This window comes from Cololabis saira, chromosome 6 (assembly GCF_033807715.1).
Source record: "Cololabis saira isolate AMF1-May2022 chromosome 6, fColSai1.1, whole genome shotgun sequence".
NCBI classification, from domain to species: domain Eukaryota; kingdom Metazoa; phylum Chordata; class Actinopteri; order Beloniformes; family Belonidae; genus Cololabis; species Cololabis saira.
Genome location: NC_084592.1, coordinates 41,609,044 through 41,632,033, shown reverse-complemented (window position 1 = coordinate 41,632,033; position 22,990 = coordinate 41,609,044). Strand labels below are relative to the sequence as shown.

The window sequence follows — 22,990 nt, the reverse complement described above, 5'->3', positions numbered from 1 at the left end:
ACAATTTTCACCTGTTTTAAGTAGATTTTCACTTAAAATAAGTAGAAAAATCTGCCAGTGGAACAAGATTTTTTTGCTTATAATGAGAAGATAAATCTTGTCCCACTGGCATATTTTTCTACTCATTTCAAGTGAAAATTTACTTGAAACAGGTGAAAATGGTCAAATAACAAGTTATTTTTCTGGTAATGACTCTTGTTTTAAGTGTAATGAGATTTTTTGACTAAAAATGAGACATTTTAACTAGAAATAAGACAAATATAACTTATTAAGCTTTGAAAGCTTTAGTGATTTATGTTTTCTTAAATTCATTTTTAACCCTTGTGCTGTCTGAGAAAAGAAGGAATGAAGGAAGGGAGAAAAGATGGAAGGAAGGAAAGAAGGAAGTAAGTAGGAAAGGGAGTAAGGAAGGGAGAAAAGATGGAAGGAAGGAAGGAAGGAAGGAAGGAAGGAAGGAAGGAAGGAAGGAAGGAAGGAAGGAAGGAAGGAAGGAAGGAAGGAAGGAACGAAGTGAGGAAGGAAGGAATGAACGAAGTGAGGAAGAAAGGAGAAAAGAAGGAAGTAGGAAAGGGAGTAAGGAAGGGAGAAAAGATGGAAGGGAGGAAAGAAGGAAGTAAGGAAGAAAGAAGAAAAGAAGGAAGGAAGTAGGAAAGGGAGTAAGGAAGGGAGAAAAGATGGAAAGAAGGGAGGGAGGAAGGAATGGAGAAAAGGAAAGAAAGAAGGGAGGGAAAAAGAAAGGAGTGGAGAAAATAAGGAAAGAAGGAAGGAAGTAGGAAAGAAGGTAATAAAGGAACGAATGACGAAAAGGGAGGTAGGAAGAAAAAGGAGTAAAGGAGGGTAAAAAAGGAGGAAAAGAGGAAAGGAAGAGGGAAGGAGAGAGCATGGCAGGAGGAAAGAAGGATAGCAGGAAGGGAGAAAAGAAGGAAGGAAGTAGGAAAGGGAGTAAGGAAGGGAGAAAAGATGGAAGGAAGGAAGGAAAAGCAAAGAAGGTAATAAAGGAACGAATGACGAAAGGGAGGTAGGAAGAAAAAGGAGTAAAGGAGGGTAAAAAAGGAGGAAAAGAGGAAAGGAAGAGGGAAGGAGAGAGCATGGCAGGAGGAAAGAAGGATAGAAGAATTGGGTCATTTTGACCCAAAGACAGCACAAGGGTTAAATTAATTTTTAAGTGTATAAACAACTTAGCACCTGAGCCACTTTGTGGATTTGTCGTGATGCCACTAATGAAGACTTTGATTGGTTGCATCAGGTAGATAGATTTTCACTTAAAATAAGTAGAAAAATCTGCCAGTGGAACAAGATTTTTTTGCTTGTAATGAGAAGATAAATCTTGTCCCACTGGCAGATTTTTCTACTTATTTCAAGTGAAAATTTACTTGAAACAGGTGAAAATTGTCAAATAACAAGTTATTTTTCTGGTAATGACTCTTGTTTTGAGTGTAATGAGATTTTTTAACTAAAAATTAAAATTTTAAAAACTAAAACTAAACTAAATTAAAATTAAAAACTAGAAATAAGACAAATATTCCTGGTAAGATTTTGAGTTTTTGCAGTGTTGGATCTGTTTGAATGAGCGAGTCCCAGTCCAGGTCCTCGTGAGTCTGCATCTTTTAAAGGTTTTACACCTGTAACTGACATGAAGGTCTAAACCGTGCAGGACGGTGAACCTCGAGGACCGGGACTGGTTCAAGTTCGCTTCCGTTGGTCCTTTTACCTTTCCCTGAGATCTTGGGAGAGGAGGAGGAGTTGGCGTCGGGGCTGCCGGGCTCCGCCTTCTTCTCCTCCGACCTCTTCAAACTCTTCTGACTCGTCTTGAACGGACTGGAGGGCAAAAACAAAAAACAAACGGTCCTGATGACACACGGCTCAGAGTTTAAACCTGTGATGCTCATCGTTACTAGAGCTCTGGATCTTTTTTTTAAACTCTTTTTATTGGCTTTTTCTTTTAAACATATAAAACATAACAGACATTCAACAATTTACTAGACACTTCAATTCAAAAGAAAGAAAAAAAAAAAACTATACAGACTCAGACAGACAGGCAGCTCAGGGCTTTTCTCAACTTGATGGGCTAAAAGAGTTTAAGTAGATATTGGACCGTAGTCTCTAATTGCAGCTTAATCCGGAGATGCCTACCGGAAAGTGGGAGAGTTAAAGCTTGGCTTCAATGTAATCCATAAATGGTTTCCAGGTACTCTCAGAGTTATAGCTCTGGACCTCTTTTTAACTTTAACTTAGGAGATGGGATCAGGGACATCCCCATCAGCTTTTAATGTTTAATTCCTCCTCAGATGCTACTTTTGTCGTTCTGGACATAGACATATATACGTAGACGCCCCATGGAGCTGCTGCGATACATCAACGTCGCCGCCATATTGGATGTGGCAAGACTGCGCTGGAAACTAATACAAGTAAATGGACTTATTTTGATAAAGCGCCTTTCTACAAAGAAATGTATGTTTTACGTCTCATTTATTCATTCACACACGCACTAATATACTTGGGAAACAGTTAGGCACCACATATTATATATCAACAAAACATATTTAAATTATTTCAAGTAATAAAATAACATTTGAACCAATTTTCATATGTTTTGTTGATGAGAAAATATGTTTCTCTATTTTTCTTATTTTTGTGAGCGGGGATGTACAGGACTGTCTCAGAAAATTAGAATATGGTGATAAAGTTCTTTATTTTCTGTAATGCAATTAAAAAAAAAAAGTCATACATTCTGGATTCATTACAAATCAACTGAAATATTGCAAGCCTTTTATTATTTTAATATTGCTGATTATGGCTTACAGTTTAAGATTAAGATTCCCAGAATATTCTATTTTTTTGAGATAATAAAAGGCTTGAAATATTTCAGTTGATTTGTAATGAATCCAGAATGTATGACATTTTTGTTTTTGTAATTGCATTACAGAAAATCAAAATATTCTAATTTTCTGAAACAGTCCTGTATATAGTTTTTCGGCACTACCTTGTTCTCTAAAGCTGCTAACATGAATTACTCCTATGGGGGATCAATAAAGTTCTTATTTTTGCCATCTGAGAAAATGTTATATATTATATTTGGTGCCTAACTGTTTCCCAAGTATATTAGTGCGTGTGTGAATGAATAAATGAGACGTAAAACGTAAATTTCTTTGTAGAAAGGTGCTTTATGAAAATAAGTCAATTAACTTGTATTAGTTTACAGCGCAGTCTTGAACATCCAATATGGCGGCGACGTTGACGTATCGCAGCAGCGGACAAGAACACTTGATGTGGCGTCTACGTATATATGTCCATGGTTCTGGAGACCACTTTTTTGTGGTCTTGGTCTTGGTCTCTCCAGGTCTCAGACTCAGATCATTGATATGCCGTTGCACCAAGGTGACAGAATCTGGTGATCAGCAGTTCTTCCTCTGGTTAATGTACAGTTTTGTAAACTATTTGTATTTTGCATCTGATTTAATGTTTTGGTGCATCTGCATGTGTCTGTATTTAATTACACTTTTGTGTTTATAGTAACGGCCTTGTTTGAATAAATATATGAATAATATTTGCATATCGTTGTGACTGATTAAGCATCAGGTCCATTTCAGTGATGCTGATATACGGTGTAATCTGATTACTATAATGGTAAATACTGTAAGTTCAAGTTGATAATTGTATCTTTAATGTTTAAAATTCAGGTTTCATCTCCAATTTAAATCAGTAACATTTACTATTCATGACTTTTCTGAGGTGGAGGGGGGAGTTGGAGCTGGTTATTCTGCTAGAGGACTTTGGGACTAGTTAGTAGTCGTGTTAAATCCTTAAAAGCACTGGAGTCAATCCTCCAATAGTGTAGAAATAGCGGTAGTGCAGTCGCCAAACATATCTGATCTCAGCTGATGGATGAAAACATTTATAGTGAGTTCAACATCATCATCCACTTCTCTGTGTTATTGTCTGGTTGGCCGGGCAGCTAAGCTGCTTACTTCAACTCCCGTAGCAACCGAGGTTAGTCTGCAGCTATTTAAAAGGTTGGTGGACCTGACACACTAACAAACAAGGAGATTAGGGAGTAGTGCAGGCTTACCTCAGACTGACGGCTCCGCTGGGAACAGGTGGGAACTGGAAGATCTGGTCTGGCCCCCTCTGCTGGCTGGCTTCTGCAAAACACCGGGACATGCAGGTCAGAGGAGGAGGAGGAGGTTCGGTGACGGTCCTGCCGTCGGGGGTCTCATCACCGCCCCCCCGTACCTCTGCACGCCTGCAGCTGCGTCGTCAGGACCTTCCTGATCTCCTTCACCCACGTGGTCTTCACCTCAGCCGTCGGTGCCTGCAGAGCAGCAGGGAAACAAATGTTCAGAAGCTCAATTTAAAGGGGACCTATTATGGCATCTAATCCCTATTTTAAACAGGCCTTAAATGTCTTAAAAACAAGCTTTTGATTGTTTTTGCTAAATAAATTAGAAATTCAGCCTCTGAGCCATGTCTTTATCTTCCCATTCTCTAACCTCATTATCTATGCAGGATTCTGAGTGGGCGGGGCTATGATAATGAGGCTCTGTGCTGATTGGCTGCCTGAATGACGCGATACACCGCTACGAAAAAATAGCGGAAGCTCCGGCCGGCGGAGTTAGTTGTGGGCATGGTTTCATGCATTGGAGGCCAAACGATGTAAATCACATTTTCATTACGTAACGACGGGAGCAGAATCTGAACGGCTCGTAGATCCACATCACACTGGACGGCTCATCCGGGCGGCTGTACAGACACTGCAGAATTTGGTTGCTTTCCTCCTTCTCTGAGTTGGCAGGCTGAGGGAAGACCACTTTATATATGTTAAAGCAAGAAAAAACATGTTTTTCATAATAGGTCCCCTTTAAACTTTACTGCCGGAGAGTAACCCTTTATGAGATGTGGTTTTATCATTTTATTGCTACTTTGTTCCTCTGTTATTGTTTTGTATTCTGTAGTCTTTTAACCTTGTGATTTTATTTGTTTTGACGTGCGCTGCTGCCTTCCTGGCCAGGTCACCATTGTGAAAGAGATCTTTGATCTCAATTGGCTACTACCTGGTTAAATAAAGGTTAAATAAAATAAAATAAAAAATGACCGACAATAGAACAAGTCCGCCTAAGCATATTTTTACATTTCTGCATGCTATACTGCCATTTTATGGAGTATTTTTATTTGCTATGCATCAAAACAACCCATATAAGCCAATCTTTAATAATCTGTATGTTACAAGTCCATAAGAACTAAATAAATTGCTAAAAAGTGCAAATAACTACCAGAAATGTAATTTTACACATATTTTTCTAAATACATAAATCCCACAGCTAGATCCCTCAAAATTGTCAATGAAAAAAGTAACACAGAAGCCTTTCAAACCACAGGAAATGTATCTGGAATGAATTCATACTTTAGTTTTTGAGATATATCATTTTTTATATCGCGTTTAGATATCGCTTCTTACGGTAAACCGTTCCGCGGCACGGACTTTGGTGGATCCATAATGTGTGTGTGTGTGGGCTTGTATAGTGAGTCTGTAGTGTGTGTGGGTTCTCGCTTATGTTCTGAAATGTTAGAAATGTTTCCGACTAGTCCAGCCGTTATTCGTGTTCACGCCGCCTGAGTCCAGTGAACGGTCACTCAGCACGACTGTTGGGATCAATCTCACCCTGAGACGTCACCAACCTGGATCTTATTTTGAAAATCCAGCGCCGTTTCGTCTCAGATAAAAACCTTCAGCCGTGTCACATGTAGTTTTCTTTTCGTTAAATCTGCCGCCCGTCTCACTTGGGTTGAGACAGGCGGATGAATAATGAATGAATGAACTCACTGAATTCATACTTTATTTTTTGAGATATATCATTTTATATATCGCGTTTAAATATCGCGTCTTCATCCGGTGCTGAAATCATCTTCTTCAAAACTTTCTCACGGTAAACCGTTATGTGTGTGTGTGAGCTTGTATAGTGAGTGTGTAGTGTGTGTATGGTGTGTGTGTGTGTGTGTGTCGCTGAGTAATTTTTCGTGAAAATCTCTGATAAAAAGAACGAACAAGAGCGCCAATTCAAACCGACTAGTTTCCCGGGGGAATGATGTCACCTCCCTTTTCACGGGAAGTGGCGTGAAAAAATACAACCTGATGATAACGTGATGATGTACGCGTCAACGTACGTCAACGTAGGACGAGCTGTGAACACTATAAATAACCTGCGATGTCAATTATCAAGATTTCTGCAATTTTACTGGATTATTATTAGGCCTGTGTTGAAAAAAATCGATTTTCCGATTCTAAATCGATTCTCATATTAATTCCTAAAAATCGATTCTTATGTCTAAAGATCGATTTTTTTTAATTTTTTTTTTCCATCATTTTTGCCAGGACACACAGTTTGTCATGACACTTCTGAAAAATGCCAGTTGCTTCATGGCAATATGTGTGCGTGGTGACAGAATAAATTAGATAAGCTAAAATGATTTGTTTACTGCATAAACTGTTGCAATTTCTTTCTTTTTTGCACTTTAAATGGATATTGAAAGGCCTGTTTGAGTTATTTATTTCTTAGTTATTTCACAATAATTATTGTGAAATTATCATTTCACTAGTTATTTTACAGTCATATAATTCAGGCAACAGCTCAAAAAACATTTTAAATAACACTAAGCCAAATCAATATCGAATCGGATCGAATCATGATAATCGATTCTGAATATTAAGAATCGGAATCGAATCGATTCTTGACATTTGAATCGATACCCAGCCCTAATTATTATGTGATTTTTCCAAACGATGGCTATAATTGTACATTTTGAAAATCAATAAGCAAACGGGAGCGCCGGCGTTCCAGTCGGTCATAAAGGGTGAAATGCTTGTGTTTCTTTACCTGGACAATGTAGACCTCTTCCCTGGAGTTGCACCAGATTTCAAACTTTTTGTTGTCGCCCTTTGCGTTCTCGGTGATACCGACCGCGCTCATCTGTCGGGGAGGGAGAGGGAAATATGAGCTGCTTCATCATTAAAACAGAGGTGGGAGCATCGCGGCGGCGGGGGGGTCGTCTCACGCTCAGTGACTGCTTGAAGCTGTACGACGGCGCCTTCTCGTAGCCCTCGCCGTTCTCCTCGCGCCTCTTGCAGAAGAGCAGCGCCTTCTCGTGCAGGAAGAGGTGCCTCTGCATGGGCTTGAAGCGGGCCAGGTCCTTGACCTTGGCGTGACCTTTCTTGTGCTCCGTCCAGACGCTGAAGGAGCCCTGCATCAGCAGCTTCCCCAGCTCGCTCATGTTGCCCTGGCAACGGAGGAGGAGATGCGGCCCATGAGCCTTTAAACATATACACCAAACAGCTGCTTGAAAGAGGAGGTTGTCGGCATCGTTGGTTTGAACTGTGTTTGTAATTTTGCTTTAGAGCTTAAAACTGAATCCTTTACAAAAGTACATTATATCTTATACATCCTTACTAGCAAGACGTAGTTTGTTCGCTCATTGTTCATTTTTCCCAATTTAACTGTATTATTTCCTATTCTATTTGCTTTTTATTTGAAGTTTTCATGTGTGTGTATGTATGTATATACTATGTATGTATATCTTTAGTATACTATATGTACATATGCAAATACCGGTATGTATATGTTTAACAGGAAAAATGTAAATTGTAATTCAGCGAGCACTTTATTAGTTTGATGTTTAGTTTATTCTTTAATTTCGTATTTATTTATTTTTTTTTTTTTACTGTTTGTGATGGTTTGAGGGGATATATATGTATATATATGTGGAAAAAGTTTGTAAATTTGACATAAGTCTTGATATGCTTGTTGAACTTCAATAAAAATATTGTTTAAAAAAAAATTGTAATTCAGTGACTAGAATTGTCTTATTTTCTTTTTCAATAAAAACATTATAAAAAAAAAGCAGAAAAACCTGAATCCTAGTGTCGACTTTCAGTTTCAACTGAAGATAACGCAAAGTTAGAGCTCCAACTTTAGGAAATATTTACTTTTATTTACTCAATCATGACAAACTGGATAAATGAGGCACGTATCGTGTTTCGGGGGGTTTTAAATAAGACCCAGGTAATTTTGAGTGAAATAATGCACGAAGATGTTAGACGTGGCTTTGAAACAACTATTAACGAATTTAATTTGCTGATTCTTTTTGTCGGACGAGAATATTTAGATTTTTAAATAGCTGACATGTTTCGGCGGGTCACACCATCCTGTGATTCTGATGAAGGCAAAAAGGAATCGCCAAAACATGTCAGGTATTTAAAAAACCTAAATAATCTTCTCTGACAAAAAGAATCAGCAAGTTCAATTGTAAAGCCATGGACAGAATTAACTTTATTAAATCAGCTTTTAGCAAAGCTCCTTCCGAGTATGCGAGAGAGGAGGTAGGATTATGCAGAAAAACGGCTCCCAAATAATTAAAGGTTGTTGTTAAAACACCTGAAATAAAGATGAAAGTTCAGACTTTTATCACAGATTAAACGCCACATGTCAGATCCATCGTGACGGGAGGTGAAATAGTTTCTTTGTCCAGACTAATATACGGATAATTCTCCTCTCCGAGTGAGCATAGACGGATTACCGCATGGGCAAAGTGGGCGTGTGCCCAGGGCCCTGGAGCCAATGGGGGCCCTCGGCTTTCAAACATTTTTTTTTTTTTTTTTTTTATGTGTAAATTAAAATAAATTTACAAACTCATAGGGCCCAATGATAGGGCCCCGTTTTGTGTGATACGTTCATATATAATCGTAAATTGTAGGCTATTATTACGATAAAATGTGCATTGTGCGGTCGGTGTAGACTAATTCTTACTTTACAACTGTCCTGAACGCATCAGGGCCGTGAGCAAACGCTGATTTGCTGTAAAGCCTGTTTATGGTTCCGCGTTAAATCGACGCAGAGCCTCCGCGCATCGCCGCGTACCCTACGCCGTAGGCGCTGCGTTGGTGTAACGCGGAACCATAAATCAGACTTAGTTAGAGCCAATTTGCCGACTCTGCAAATTTGCGGCCATGAAAGAGATGAGCGCTAAACTTTAAAAGAGGACTAAGCATGTACAAAGTTTTATGGAAGAGTCAACTACCATTGGTGAGTCAGTGTAACCTTCATAAATAATTTCTTTATCAGAAAGTTGTGGTATTCTTGACCACCTACTTATTTGAATGAGCTTTGTGTTGTTGTCAACGAGACCGCCGAGTCTATTCTCTATTATAGAGCTCAGAAATTATGTTATAGACCGCTGTGTCTATCTTTCTAAATATGTGTAATGGTTTTTTTTTGTATTTAAACTGTATCAAAGATGGAACTGAGTCAGTCCGAGTCAGCGGCGTGTGATTGACAGCTGTCAGGCCGGTGTGTGTGTGTGTGTGTGTGTGTGTGTGTGTGTGTGTGTGTGTGTGTGTGCTTCTGAACAAGTTTGTGACTTTACTCTGCTTTCTGCAGCATAGGCCTATAGGCTTGGCTCAATAAAAGTGAGAATAAATGTAGTTTGAGGGGTAGGATGAGGTGTTGTTGAACGTTAAAATGACTATCATAAGGGCCCATGGAGAATGCTCCGCCCCCTCTGTACTGAGACCCACGCTCCGCCACTCCGCCATCACAATCACACGGTGTGATTGTGGATTCTCTGTGCCATTGTGTGACCAAACTGAGTGATTGGGGAGGGCATGCACCGTGCACGTAGGATATTATTGTAGGTAGGGGCCCATAGCGAGTTTGTGTCCAGGGCCCGTGGTCATGATAATCCGTCCTTGCGAGTGAGTTTCCATGTTCTGAACTGTTGGAAAGAATTGCATCATGGGACATTTTGAGCTGTTTTCCCGGCACGGGCCTGACTTTTCCTCCGTACCACAACACAACGGTTTCTCAGAAACAGCGACTCTACTTTCATCCTGGAGTGAAAACGTTTCACTCAGCCCTTTTATTTTCCAGTGTGTGATTATAATCCGTGTGGCTTTTACGGCCTTGTCACATCTCTGTGACCTTTTCCCCGGCTGTCACCTCGTATCCTGTGATGGCGATGAGGTGCATGGAGTCGTTGACGGCCTTCAGGATGCCCAGGATGGAGGTCAGAGCGTCCTGCAGGTCGTCGGTGCCCTCGCAGCCTTTGCTGTACTTCAGCATCTCCTGCAGAGACACAAAGATGGAGCCGCTGGCAGCAACCAAACAACAACAAACAACAACAAACACACAAGCAAACAGCGATTCACTGCAAAAAATCTAAATCTTAATCAGGAATATTTGTCTTATTAGGGCCCGAGCACTTACAGTGCGAAGGCCCTATTGTATCTGTAGGAATTTTTATTCTTCTTCTTCTTTATTCTTTATCCTTCTGACGAAATGAGTGCCTTTTTGCCCCCCTAAACGTGCCCCGAAAGTCAACAAATTTTGCACCAAGCCAGGCCTGGTGAAAAACTTTATATTTAATGGTTTGGATTAATGTGTGTGGCCTAATGGCTCAACAGCGCTCCCTAGAAAACTTTGTGCCTCAAGCCCCACAATACGGTTTGACGTACATGCACGAAAATCGGCACACACCTGTATCATGTCGCACCTTAAAGAAAAGTCTCTTGGAGCCATGGCCGAAACCGAACAGGATGTCGGCCATTTTGAATTAATCGTGTAATTTTGGCGCAATTTATGCCACTTCTTCGGCCGTTAATGCGGCCCGAACCGTAAATACATCAAAATGTGCGTCTCGATCCTGCGACGATGGGCATTACTTTTCTCAGTCAAAAGCGTTACCGTGGCGACGATAGACGCCAAAAAGCGCGCCCCCCCTCCCTTCATCTGATTGGTCCATATTTGATAGTTCCTACTTTCTGCCATAACTTTTGAATGGTTTGACATAAAGACTCGTGGGTGGTGTCATCGGACTCGGTTTTGAGTCCTTGAACATAATTGGTAAATTAGCCCCGCCCCTTCTTCTGATTGGTCTATTTGATAGTCCATATTTTCGGGCATAACTTTTGAATGGTATGATATACAGAGTAGTGGGTTGTATCATCGGACATAGTTTTGAGTCCTTGACTTTTACTGGTGAAAATTGCACGTGCGAGGGCCCGTTCATCGCTGCTTTTAGCTTTAATTTCTAGTTAAAATGTCTCATTTTTAGTCAAAAAAATCTCATTACACTTAAAAACAAGAGTCATTACCAGAAAAATAACTTTATTTATCTTTTCATTACAAGCAAAAAAATCTTGTTCCACTGGCAGATTTTCCTACTTATTTTAAGTGAAAATCTACTTGAAACAGGTGAAAATTGTTGTTTTTTTCCAGTGATGAGCCTTGTTTTAAGTGTAATGAGATTTTTTTGACTAAAAATGAGACATTTTAACTGGAAATAAGACAAATATTCTTGTTAAGATTTGGAGCCTTTGCAGTGATTCCAGCTGATTCCAGGCCAACAGGCTCATCTGTACCTTCAGCAGCAGCTGGTATTTGGTGATCCTCTGAACCGGCTTCAGCAGGTACGAATCCAAGCCCAGCTTATGTTCCAGCTTCTTCTGACACTCCTGGTTAAATAAAACAAAGTTGTAGAAAATGACACATTAAATGTGGTTAATGTGGATGTATGTAGTTAAACGGGCGGGCCGACCTGGAAGAAGGCGCAGTCAGAGCACTGTCTCCAGAGGCTCTCGGAGCGAGGTTTGTTGTGACAGTACTTCTCATAGATCTGCAGGTCCGTCATCTGAAGGCAGGAAAATCGTTTACATGTCAGAAACGTGCTCCTCGGCCTCCGCGCCGATGATGTCACAGACCCCTTTTCCACCAAAACAGTTCCAGGTTCTGGTTCTGGGCCAGTGCTGAGTTTGGAACCGGGCTTTCTGTTTCCACTGACAAAGAACTGTCTCCGGGCCAGAATACCCGGTTCCAAGGTAGCACCAACTCTCTGATGGTCTAGAGCGGGGGTCGGCAACCCGTGGCTCTAGAGCCGCATGCAGCTCTTTAGCGCCGCCCTAGTGGCTCCTGGAGCTTTTTCAAAAATGTTTGATCTTTTTTTTTTTTTTCTTTTTTTTTCCTTTTTTTTCTTCTTTTTTTCCCTTTCTTTCTTCTTTTCTTTCTTTCTCGAAATGTTTACTTTTTTCTCAACATTTCGACTTTTTTCACGAAATTCTGACTATTTCCTCGACATTCTGACTTTTTTCTCGACATTTCAACTTTTTTCTCGTCATTTCGACTTTTTTCTCAAGATTGTACTTTGACATTAATCTCGACATTTCGACTTTTTTCTCGACATTTCGACTTTTTTCTCGAAGTGCATAATGAAAAAAAAAATCTTCCCCCAGTTATAACTAATATAGAAACATGCAGCATGTGTTGCCTTCATTCTAAGGCTTATACAAGACTTTTCATTTTTTGCGGCTCCAGACATATTTGTTTTTTGTGTTTTTGGTCCAATTGTTTTTTGTTTTGTTTGTTTTTTTGCTGAAAAGTCCGTTGGTATCTGAGCAGCTATGAAGAGACAGAGCGCCTGGTAGATCTGGTCGTTCCTTATCGCCCGTCTAGATCCCTTTTTAATTCTCTCCTCAGCACCAGGTTTATGAACATCTGACCCTCAGAGTTGGATCACCAAACAGACTTCTGCTGCCGTTGCTGCTGGAATAAAATGAACAAGAAGCCGCTGATGTCACATCCTGACTCAGACGTCTGACTCCAACCCCCCGACCAATCGGTGGCCTGTAGTGTGATGACATCAGACCTTTTTCCTTTTCTTTTTAATCTCGACATTTCAACTTTTTTCTCAAAATTTTGACTTTTTTCTCGCCATTTTTACTTTTTTCTCGACATTTCGACTTTTTTCTCAAAATTGTACTTCAACGTTAATCTCGATATTTCGACTTTTTTCTCAAAATTTAAATTTTTTTCTCGACATTCGACTTTTTTCACAAAATTTTGACTATTTCCTCGACATTTCGACTTTTTTCTCGACATTTCCCCTTTTTCCTCGAAATTTTGACTTTTTTCTCGACAATGTCTTTTTTTTCGACATTTCAACTTTTTTCTCAACATTTCGACTTTTTTTCTTGACATTTCGACTTTTTTCTCGACATTTCGGCTTTTTTTTCGCAGTGCATAATGAAAAAAAAAAGTATACAGTTATAACTAATATAGAAACATGCAGCATGTGTTGTCTTCATTCTAAGGCTTATACAAGACTTTGTGTTTTTGGTCCAATATGGCTCTTTCAACATTTTGGGTTGCCGACCCCTGTACTAGAGGAAAAGCCCCATTAGAATGTGTCCACGGAGGAGCTACGTGGACCAAGTCCTATTAGAGCAAATACGTTATTGTTGCTTCAACTTTCACGCCAACGCAGCAACGTAACTGACGTGGCTCCCCTTAGCACCGAGCTGTGGAAACGCAAACCGGTTCTCAGCTGGTTCTCAAGTTGAACGAGGTGTGAACCAGAACCAGCACTGGAGCCAGAACCAGCTCTGGCACCGCTTTGGTGGGAAAGAGGTACCAGTTCGCTCACCCTCTCCAGGAAGCAGCGGCCCACCAGCTCCGGACAGTCGGTGTACTGCTCCAACTCCCTCAGGAAAGTCCTGGAGGGGAAAAAGCAAGTATAACTTAAAAGGAACAGAGATTTAAAAAAAACCAAGATGCAGGACAAAATTGATGGAACGTTGTGTTTCTGTGAAATGAATCAGTTATGGAACCATCTGAATAAAGAAAACAAAGAATCCAAATCAAACATTACATTCAAAAGAACAATTAAAGCCTGTATGTTAAGTAAATATAATGAAATATGTTAGTTACGTTTGATTGAAATACCCATAGACGGCGATAATTTTTTTTGTTTTTTTGTTTTTTATTTCACTTAATTGTTGTTTTTTTTTTAATTTATGTTATTTGTGAAGTTATTTCTTGGAAAAGGGGGCAGATCAGATAAGATTCTTCTTCTTTCTGCTTCCTTTTCATTCACAATTTAAGAACATTTGTATTTTTTATTGAATTGTTTTATTTTTTGAATTAAATAAAGAATAAATGAATGAAATGAAGACACGTTGTGGCAATCTGGCGATGACATCATCGGGTGATGCTCCGTCACCTTTTATGGAAGTGATAAATCTCAGGCATGTTGCCGAAAAGAACCTCCTTTTTGTTCTGCAGAGGGGCAGGGATGAGGTGGGACATGGCGGGGCTGTCCATTTCTGAGGCGTATCCCTGAAACGACGGAGAGGGAAAGTCATGACGTCCCCGGCAGTTAGAATATAAAGAAGATGAAGATGAAAGCTGGAGGGAGCAACCACCTGCAGCACGCAGAGCAGCTCCTCCACGTAGGCTCGCTCCGTCTCCAGCAGCTCGTTCATGACGTGTCTGCAGAGACAAACAGAGGCGTTGGCACCGAGCAGAGATGTTTTCAGAGATGTTTCCTCTGGTAGAGATGTGGTTTACGGCCAGTACTGGAGTCGAGGGGGGATGAGGGGAGATGGCATCCCCCCCTGAAATAAAAACGGTCCAAATCATCCCCCCTGTAAAACTGCCATCCCTCCTTTCCATCCCTTATGTCATTTCATCAATGAATGTGGTTTTACTGCTATTTCAACATTTGGAGTCATCACCAGAAAAATAACACCAGAAAAATAACTTATTTGACAATTTTCACCTGTTTCAAGTAAATTTTCACTTGAAATAAGTAGGAAAATCTGCCAGTGGGACAAGATTTATCTTCTCATTACAAGCAAAAAAAAATCTTGTTCCACTGGCAGATTTTTCTAGTTATTTTAAGTGAAAATTACGACGGAGTATTAGAGCCAAACTAAGACAAAAAAATTTGGAAATTACGAGAATAAAGTCGTAAAATTACGAGAATAAAGTCGTAAAATAACGAGAATAAAGTCATAGCCTAATGTTACAAAAATAAAGTCGTAATATTACGACTTTATTCTCGCAACAATACGACTTTAATCTTGTAATTTTACGACTTTATTCTCGTAATATTACGACTTCATTCTTGCAACATTAGGCTATGACTTTATTCTTGTAATTTTACGACTTTATTCTCGTAATTTTACAACTTTATTCTCGTAATTTCCAATTTTTTTTTTTGTCTTAGTTTGGCCCTAATACTCCGTCGTAGAAAATCTACTTGAAACAGGTGAAAATTGTTGTTTTTTCCAGTGATGAGTCTTGTTTTAAGTGTAATGAGATTTATTTTTACTAAAATGAGACATTTTAACTAGAAATAGAAAAATATTCTTGTTAAGATTGTGAGTTTTTGCAGTGATCCATTTTACTTATCCTGTGAAGGACAGAGTCATATTGATAAGTTCAGAAAACTGTTTTTTATTGTTGTGTTTTGATGTATTTGATGTAAGCCCAGTGGATATTTAAAGCTTACAGAAGGCTGCATTTAACTGCTGCTATGTCATTCCTGCAGTATTTCTGCAGGTGTTTTGGTCACTGCTTATTTGTAATATATTATATTATTTGTAATCAGCACAAATTATCTGTCCCCATATGATCAAATCCACCTTCCCCCCTGATTTTATTTTACAACTGGAGTACTGTTTACGGCGATGGCTCACCGCCGGAGCACCGCCAGGTTCTCCTCCTCCTCCGACAGAGATGCATGTCTGCTGCTGCCGTCTCCATTCTGCATTTGGACGTTTCCATGGAAAAGACACGGGTCTGGTCATTCTGACGGGCGGCGGAGAAACCGGGACTTTACAGAACACGCGTTCAGAACCGGGACACTTACTTTTTCACAGCTGTTGCCGGAGTCGGAGCAGTTTCTGTCCTGATGGAGTCGATGCGCTGTGGACGAGGAGGACGATTAAAACTAAAGATCATGACTGTTTGGACTTTCAGCACATAAAAATCCCATCTCAGAAAATATCAATTTGTAATCTCAGTAACTAATTAATCTGAAACTTAAAAAAAGGTTTCTACAAAGAGAAGTGAGAAGGAAATGACGGTCTGCTACTCTGGCCACATTTGTGTTTTAACCGGTTGTGTTGGGGCTGGGGGACATGCAGCCTTCATGATATAGAGCATCATGAGGACAAGCGCCAGACAGGGATGCCAGACATTTGAGCAGCCAAAATCTTGCAAAATATAGCTCGGTACAGCTCAGAATAGCTCACTATAGCTCAGTTTAGCTCAGTATAGCTCAGTATAAAGTATTGGAGCGTAATGGGCGTCAGATAATGAAGGAGAGGTGAATTTGGTTGCAGAAGACATACAGATGCGGGGCCAAATGTCGACATGTAGGAACAGAAAGTCATATGTATGTGCTAAATTGTACACATATACCAGTGATGTCATAAATGTAAGGTCTGTTGGGTTTGAATTGAAGGCAAAATCTGTCTGATGGGAGGCCTAAATGAGACAGATTGCGCATAAGGGAGAAAGACTGGTGAAGTTGGGGGGCGGCCCCTGCTTTTTGAACAGTATAAAAGAGGAGTAAAAATCTACAAGTTTTCAGAGTTGTTGGTTTCCGGAACCCGGCTCTCCTGTGTTGGTACAAATTGTAATTCTAACAATAAAGACCTTCGCAGTATTTGAACGGAACGCCAGCCAAAACCTGATTCCAGTGTTTTTCTTCAGTCCATTGATGAAGGTGTTATTACTTAGTTTATGTGGGGGTCCCGAAAAGGATTCTCTACAACGGCGTGAGGAAGGCGTGAGGACAGTGTGGGGACGGCGTGGGGACGGCGTGGGGACGGCGTGGGGACTCACCAGGGGAGCTGAGGGGGGACTTGATAAAGGCCTCGGGTCTCGGGGCGACTGGCTGCACCGGTCGGGTTTGTTTGGCCGCCAGCTTCTTCAGGCTCACCCTCCTCTTGTCAAACATCTCCTGCATGGACGTCTGTTTCTGGTGGACCTTCTCCACTTGGTCCTGGAACACGGGAAAACCCTTCAATGTGAGCTAGGACTCTTTGTCTCAGCAGATGTTTAACTGTAACATTTAGTTAAATTAACCCTTGTAATGTCTTTGGGCCTTCCTCTTTTCTCCATTCCTTCCTTCTTTTTTCCCTTCCTTCCTTCCTTCTTTTTTCTCTTTTTTCCCTTCCTTCCTTCCTTCCTTCCTTCCTTCCTTCCTTCCTTCCTTCCTTCCTTCCTTCCTTCCTTCCTTCCTTCCTTCCTTCCTTCCTTCCTTCCTTCCTTCCTTCCTTCCTTCCTTCCTTCCTTCCTTCCTTCCTTCCTTCCTTCCTTCCTTCCTTCTTTTCTCCCTTCCTTCCTTCTTTCCTCCCTTCCTTCTTTTTTCCCTTCCATCTTTCCTCCCTTCTTTCCTTCCTTCTTTTCTCCATTCCTTCCTTCTTTTCTCCCTTCCTTCCTTCTTTTCTCCCTTCATTCCTTCCTTCTTTTCTCCCTTCATTCCTTCCTTCTTTTCTCCCTTCATTCCTTCCTTCTTTTCTCCCTTTCATCCTTCTTTCCTTCCTTCCTTCTTTCCTCCCTTCTTTCCTTCCTTCCTTCTTTCCTCCCTTTTTCCCTTCCTTCCTTCTTTTCTCCCTTCCTTCCTTCCTTCCTTCCTTCCTTCCTTCCTTCCTTCTTTTCTCCCTTCCTTCCTTCTTTCCTCCCTTCCTTCTTTTTTCCCTTCCATCTTTCCTCCCTTCTTTCCTTCCTTCTTTTCTCCATTCCTTCCTTCTTTTCTCCCTTCCTTCCTTCTTTTCTCCCTTCCTTCCTTCTTTTCTCCCTTCATTCCTTCCTTCTTTTCTCCCTTCATTCCTTCCTTCTTTTCTCCCTTCATTCCTTCCTTCTTTTCTCCCTTTCATCCTTCCTTCCTTCCTTCCTTCCTTCCTTCCTTCCTTCTTTCCTCCCTTTTTCCCTTCCTCCTTCCTTGACCCGAAGACAGCACAAGGGTTAAAAACATTCTCCCCAGGGCCGGCCTAAGCTTCCATGGGGCCCTGAGCAAAATGTGATTTTGGGGCCCTCTATTACTGCCAATAATACTGATTATTGATCATTCACACACCCACTATAAACTTATTTCATGTTTTTCCCTGTCATTACAAATACACTGGTGAAACTAGATGTAAGAACTTTTTGTGGTAGTTAGATTGTAATCCACAGGGATTAAGACCATGGAAGCAGACGACAGATTAACAAATTTGCAGAAAAATCCTTCAATTAATATTTATCAAAGTCAGCAACTGCCCCTACTGGCCACACAGAGAAGTGATAGATAAAAGGTCAAAGAGCTGCACAGTTGCAGCAGTGTTGTTTCTATCATCCTATTGTCAGCCTGGCAGGTTTTTACCCATCTATGGTTTTTAATCTGAAATGGGAGCAAATTCAGCTACAAGAGCGGCCTGGGGTTGATTTACAATTAATATTTAAAGTGATATAGTACTAAGTGTGATACTGAGTGTCATCTAAGTGTAGGCCTACTAAAAGAAACTAAATAATCAAATAGATAATTTATAAACCATTTACTGTAATCACGTTATCTACTTTATTTTTGGTTTTAAATAAACTGCAACAGAAAATGTGCAACAACAATTTGAAGTCTACTCTAGTCTGTTAACACAATAATTAATATTATTACATAAACAATATCATATTTTCAAACAATAACATACATTATACCACGGTCTGTGTGAATACTTGATTCTGATTGGCTGGCAGGTGTAGGTTATAACTTATAACCTTATACTTATAACTTATAACTTATAACCTACCGGTACACCTAGAAAACAAGTTTGGTCAAATTGCCTGATAACTTTAATATCATTGCACTGGATCAACTGCCAGGTGGTAACCACGGCAACGGAGATTCAGAGAAGAAGAGCCGGCTACCGCAGGACGGCGAAATGAGTGATTTTGTAATTTCTTTTAATTTATTTGGTGAATTTAACCATTTTGATGACTGGGATGCAGAAGAGGAGAGAAAGAAAATAGCCGAGCGGACTAGAATATTTCCCGTTACCAAGGAAACTGAGTTATGGCTTGTTAAAAAACGTTGTAACTTACCAGGTTACAACGGCTGCAGACGAGAGATTAAATAGTCCGCTCAGCCGCTCAGCTTTGGCTTGTTATAAAACTAATGATTTCAACTGAAAACACATTAATGCATGAATAACTGATTTAATATTTATGTTTTTTGGTAAGTTACTGTGGATAATAAGTGGATAATGCCCTTCGAGGTGAACATTAACATAAATATATGGACTTTGCAGAGGCAAACCTTCGCGGTTTACGCCCCTGCATCGTCCATATATTTCTGATAATGCACACCTCGTCGGGCGTTATCCCTTATAACATACCTTTGATAATGAATGAATCATCACTCACACATTAATATGTGAGAAATGTTTTGTTTTAACTCTTGGGGGCCCCCTAGTGGTCACAGGGCCCTAAGCAGCCGCTTAGTTCGCTCTGATTGTCCTTACCCTGAAGTTCTGGTTCAGCACCGCCTCGTACTCCTTCCAGATGGTGTCGAGGTCGACCAGTTTATTGTGGCCTGCGTTGTCCAGGTAACGCTCCAGCTCCTGCAGGGCCAGCTCCGCCCCCTCGTGCGACTGACACTTGTCCACCGGCTGAGACGCCAGGAGGTAGATGCCGTCGTCCACCCACTTGGACGCCTGGAGAGGAAACGACAGTTAGACACCTCAGACCAACCACACCGGAGCGGAGGGGCTCGTGGGCAGTGTTGCCAACTCCTCAGTAAGGAAAGTAGCTATTGGCTGTCCCAAAAGTCGCTAGAAGTCGCTAAATGACGTCATCGCCTAATTTGCATAATTGGCAATTTGCATATAACTGTAATGGACGCTGTAGGAGAGAGGAATAACGTTGTGGGAGAGTCAAAAGTGAGTAAAAAACACCCTAAATATGTTTAGAACTACAAATGTACAAAAATAATTTCAACATTAACAACATTTAATGATTTTAATGCTTTGTCTAGATCCACATTACACACATCAGTTTTGTCCTGTATTGTTAAATGTTATAACAGCAAATTTAATCAAAAGATTGTTATGTAGGGTGAAATTGCTAGCTCTACAACCAACCCTCCTCCTTTATCCGGGCTTGGGACCGGCAAAGTGACCCAAAAGAAAAAAGAAACGTTAACATTTACATCCCGCTCTGCAAGCCAGCGGCGGCTTTGCGCAAGCGCATTTCATTTGCAGTCTGGACGCGGAGTGGTGAGGGTCTCCTCTCTGCTCTGCCCACCAGATAAGTCTCCAATAACACCAGAAAAAGTTGCTTGATTTGTCGCTAGTCGCTTTTTTGAAAAAAAAGTCGCTATAGGGGTCTGAAAAGTCGCTGAATCTAGCGACAAAGTCGATAAGTTGGCAACACTGCTCGTGGGTCGTCTCCTCCAGTGTTGTGCATGAACGAGTTTAAATGAACACGATAATTTCTGTGAGAACGTGGAACTGAACGCAAAATATTTGCAAATAAAGAACTTGAACGTGAACTTGTTCATTCTGCAGATCACGAACTGGAATTTGAACCGTTCAGATTACCTGAGTTTCAGCTTCACTGTTTAGGTCCAATTATTACAGAATAATCCTCCTTCTCATTTTAACAGCGGGCGGCACATTGAAAATGAATGAATGAATGAATGAATGAATGGTTTATTTCGGACAGAATACATTGAGACATTTACATGTTCATTTCACAAATAAAATAAAAGGTAAATAGAAATGTCCGAAAAAGGAGTAGGCTGAAGCCAAGGGCTTATTCTAGCCTATCCTGTGCAGTGTGTATCATTCACACAATATGGCATCCGGTGGATGATAATACACAAATAAGAAAAGAAATATATAAAAAGAAAACAAAGAGAAACTGTCATTGCATTATGTTATATAAAAATAGTAATATCAATAATGCAAAAAGGGGTATATAGTGGTGCTATTTTCATGTTAATCTATAATAGGCTATACCAACATAATTAACAGATTTCTTTATAACTGTTTATCGTTTTATATTTAAACATTTTTTTGAAAACATAAATTGAGGTACACATTCTTAAATCCTTATCACAGCAATTCCACAATTTGACACCTTTCACGGAAACACAGTTTTCTTTACTTTTGGTTCTTCCCCATGCCTTCTTAAACATACCTGTGTTCCTTAGTTCATATTTACTGTTGTGGATTTGGAACGGCCTCTGAGAACATCTTGGGAGGAGATTATGATGTGCTTCATATATAATCAATAAGGTTTGAAGGTTAACTATATCCCAGAATTTTAATGTATTTAAATTAATAAATAAAGCATTGGTTGAAAATAAAGATGATGCTTCTGCTTATTATTATTATTTGTGGGAATTTTACACATTCTCTCCCAAAGAGTCAGACGGTAAAAATCTAACCTTTCTGTGCAAATTATGTCCACCTGCGCTGAGAAAACAAGTCTTAACGTCTGCCTCGTCAACTTCACATTTGAAACGTCATGTGGAGTTAAAGCATCCGTCCAGTCAGAAAATATCTGACTTGACAATCAATCAAAGTCTGCGAAATCTCGTGCATATTTCTTGCTTATTAACTCTATATTATTCTATGATTTATCCTTATTTGATTTATGGTAATATTGTTTGGGCAAATACATACCCTTTCAGTCTTCATCAACTTTATTTAATGCAAAAACGATTTGTAAGACTGGCAACTTTCTAACTCTACGGAACCCTCTACTCCTATGACATAAATATTCATCAGATATATGTGTGTTTTTATACAAACATATGTTTTTGCCTTTTTCTTTACCACTATCGTTTAGTAATTTTTTAAAATATAATTCTCAAATACATTCATATAATACTAGACAGGTTAATCATCTTCATCTTCCTTTTTATAAAACTAAACACGGCCAGTATTCCCTCAGATATCGTGGTAACAGATATGGAACTCCAAATCTCACATTATCAAAAGCTCTGTTTCTCTAGAGATTTTTAAAATACATTTATCATCTCATTAAATTCACATTTAAAAAATGTCACAAGTTTTCTTTGTTGATTTTTTTTTGTATTATTATTTTTTGTGTGTTGATGATCTGTAACTACTGTATGTAGTCTAACCTTCTTTGTTTTTTGTTTATAGTTTACTGTTTTACTTCCTAAATTGAGGGGAGGTTTCGCTGCATAAGCCTGTTGGCTTTTTGACCTCTCCTGTCACATTTGTTTTACTATTTTGATTGTAAGTGTTACTTTTATTGTGTGCAAACTAATAAAATAAAATAAATAAAAATAAAAGTCCTCAGGAGACTAGGACAATACACGATTGTATACAGTGAACAGTTTTAGGATAGTCTGGCGTTTCAGTCGTACTTCTCACCTAAAAACATTGAAATGAACTGAATTTGAACTAGTTCATGAGAAGTATGAACACTGGTCTCCTCACCATCTCCAGCCGCTGGTGCAGCTCGATGGCCTTCAGCAGGTGGTCCTTCTTGGCCTTCAGGCGGCTGCAGAAGTCCTCGCTGATGGATCTGAGCTCGCTGCATTTGGGCCGGATGGAGTCCTCGGCGTAGTGGGAGTTCTGGATGAGAGCGTCCCCGTCCCGGGACAAGGCCAGGGCTCGCTCCAGGACCTCCTGCAGACCAGGGGACAGAGGGGCTCAACATTCAAGATTCTTAAATTAGAGCTGCTTTATTGTAGGTGCTGGTCCTTGTATAGATAAAGTGCAAACAAAATAAAAGTATGAATTCATTTGTTTCAGACAATTACCGCAAAAGTGATCATTAAACAGTATTTACAAAAGAAAAATCCCAAACATGTACATATTGACCAGTATTAGCTCATCGTCGCATCATATGTTCATATATAAATTTGTACATAAGAGAAAAATAATATAAAGGTAAAAGTATTTATACGTTCAGATATGACATTGATGATGCAAAACTTGTATTTTATTTATCTTGTATTTATTTAAACTTGCATTTATAGAGGTCTGTTCATCAATGATTATTGATATATTTTACTTACCTTATTATATATATATATATATATATATATATATATATATATATATATATATATATATATATATATATATATAATAAGGTAAGTAAAATATAAATATGTAAGAATAAAAAAACATAAAAAAATAAAA

The 22,990-nt window shown here is 39.7% G+C and overlaps 1 protein-coding gene across 1 annotated transcript in view; it reads right to left on the bottom strand.

Annotated features, from left to right (window-relative positions):
• The window catches only part of LOC133446206 (guanine nucleotide exchange factor DBS-like), a 76,637-nt gene that overhangs the window by 11,153 nt on the left and 42,494 nt on the right, over window positions 1-22,990 (bottom strand). The window contains exons 11-26 of the mRNA XM_061724153.1: window positions 22,280-22,471; window positions 19,328-19,519; window positions 16,674-16,833; window positions 15,690-15,749; window positions 15,521-15,623; window positions 14,243-14,309; window positions 14,041-14,156; window positions 13,465-13,534; window positions 11,584-11,676; window positions 11,408-11,500; window positions 9,987-10,112; window positions 7,051-7,272; window positions 6,873-6,965; window positions 4,234-4,312; window positions 4,070-4,142; window positions 1,712-1,818 (exon numbers count right to left, since the gene is read on the bottom strand). Coding sequence (XP_061580137.1) covers window positions 1,712-1,818; window positions 4,070-4,142; window positions 4,234-4,312; window positions 6,873-6,965; window positions 7,051-7,272; window positions 9,987-10,112; window positions 11,408-11,500; window positions 11,584-11,676; window positions 13,465-13,534; window positions 14,041-14,156; window positions 14,243-14,309; window positions 15,521-15,623; window positions 15,690-15,749; window positions 16,674-16,833; window positions 19,328-19,519; window positions 22,280-22,471 — 1,846 coding nt within the window. The remainder of the gene's footprint in view (window positions 1-1,711; window positions 1,819-4,069; window positions 4,143-4,233; window positions 4,313-6,872; window positions 6,966-7,050; window positions 7,273-9,986; window positions 10,113-11,407; window positions 11,501-11,583; window positions 11,677-13,464; window positions 13,535-14,040; window positions 14,157-14,242; window positions 14,310-15,520; window positions 15,624-15,689; window positions 15,750-16,673; window positions 16,834-19,327; window positions 19,520-22,279; window positions 22,472-22,990) is intronic.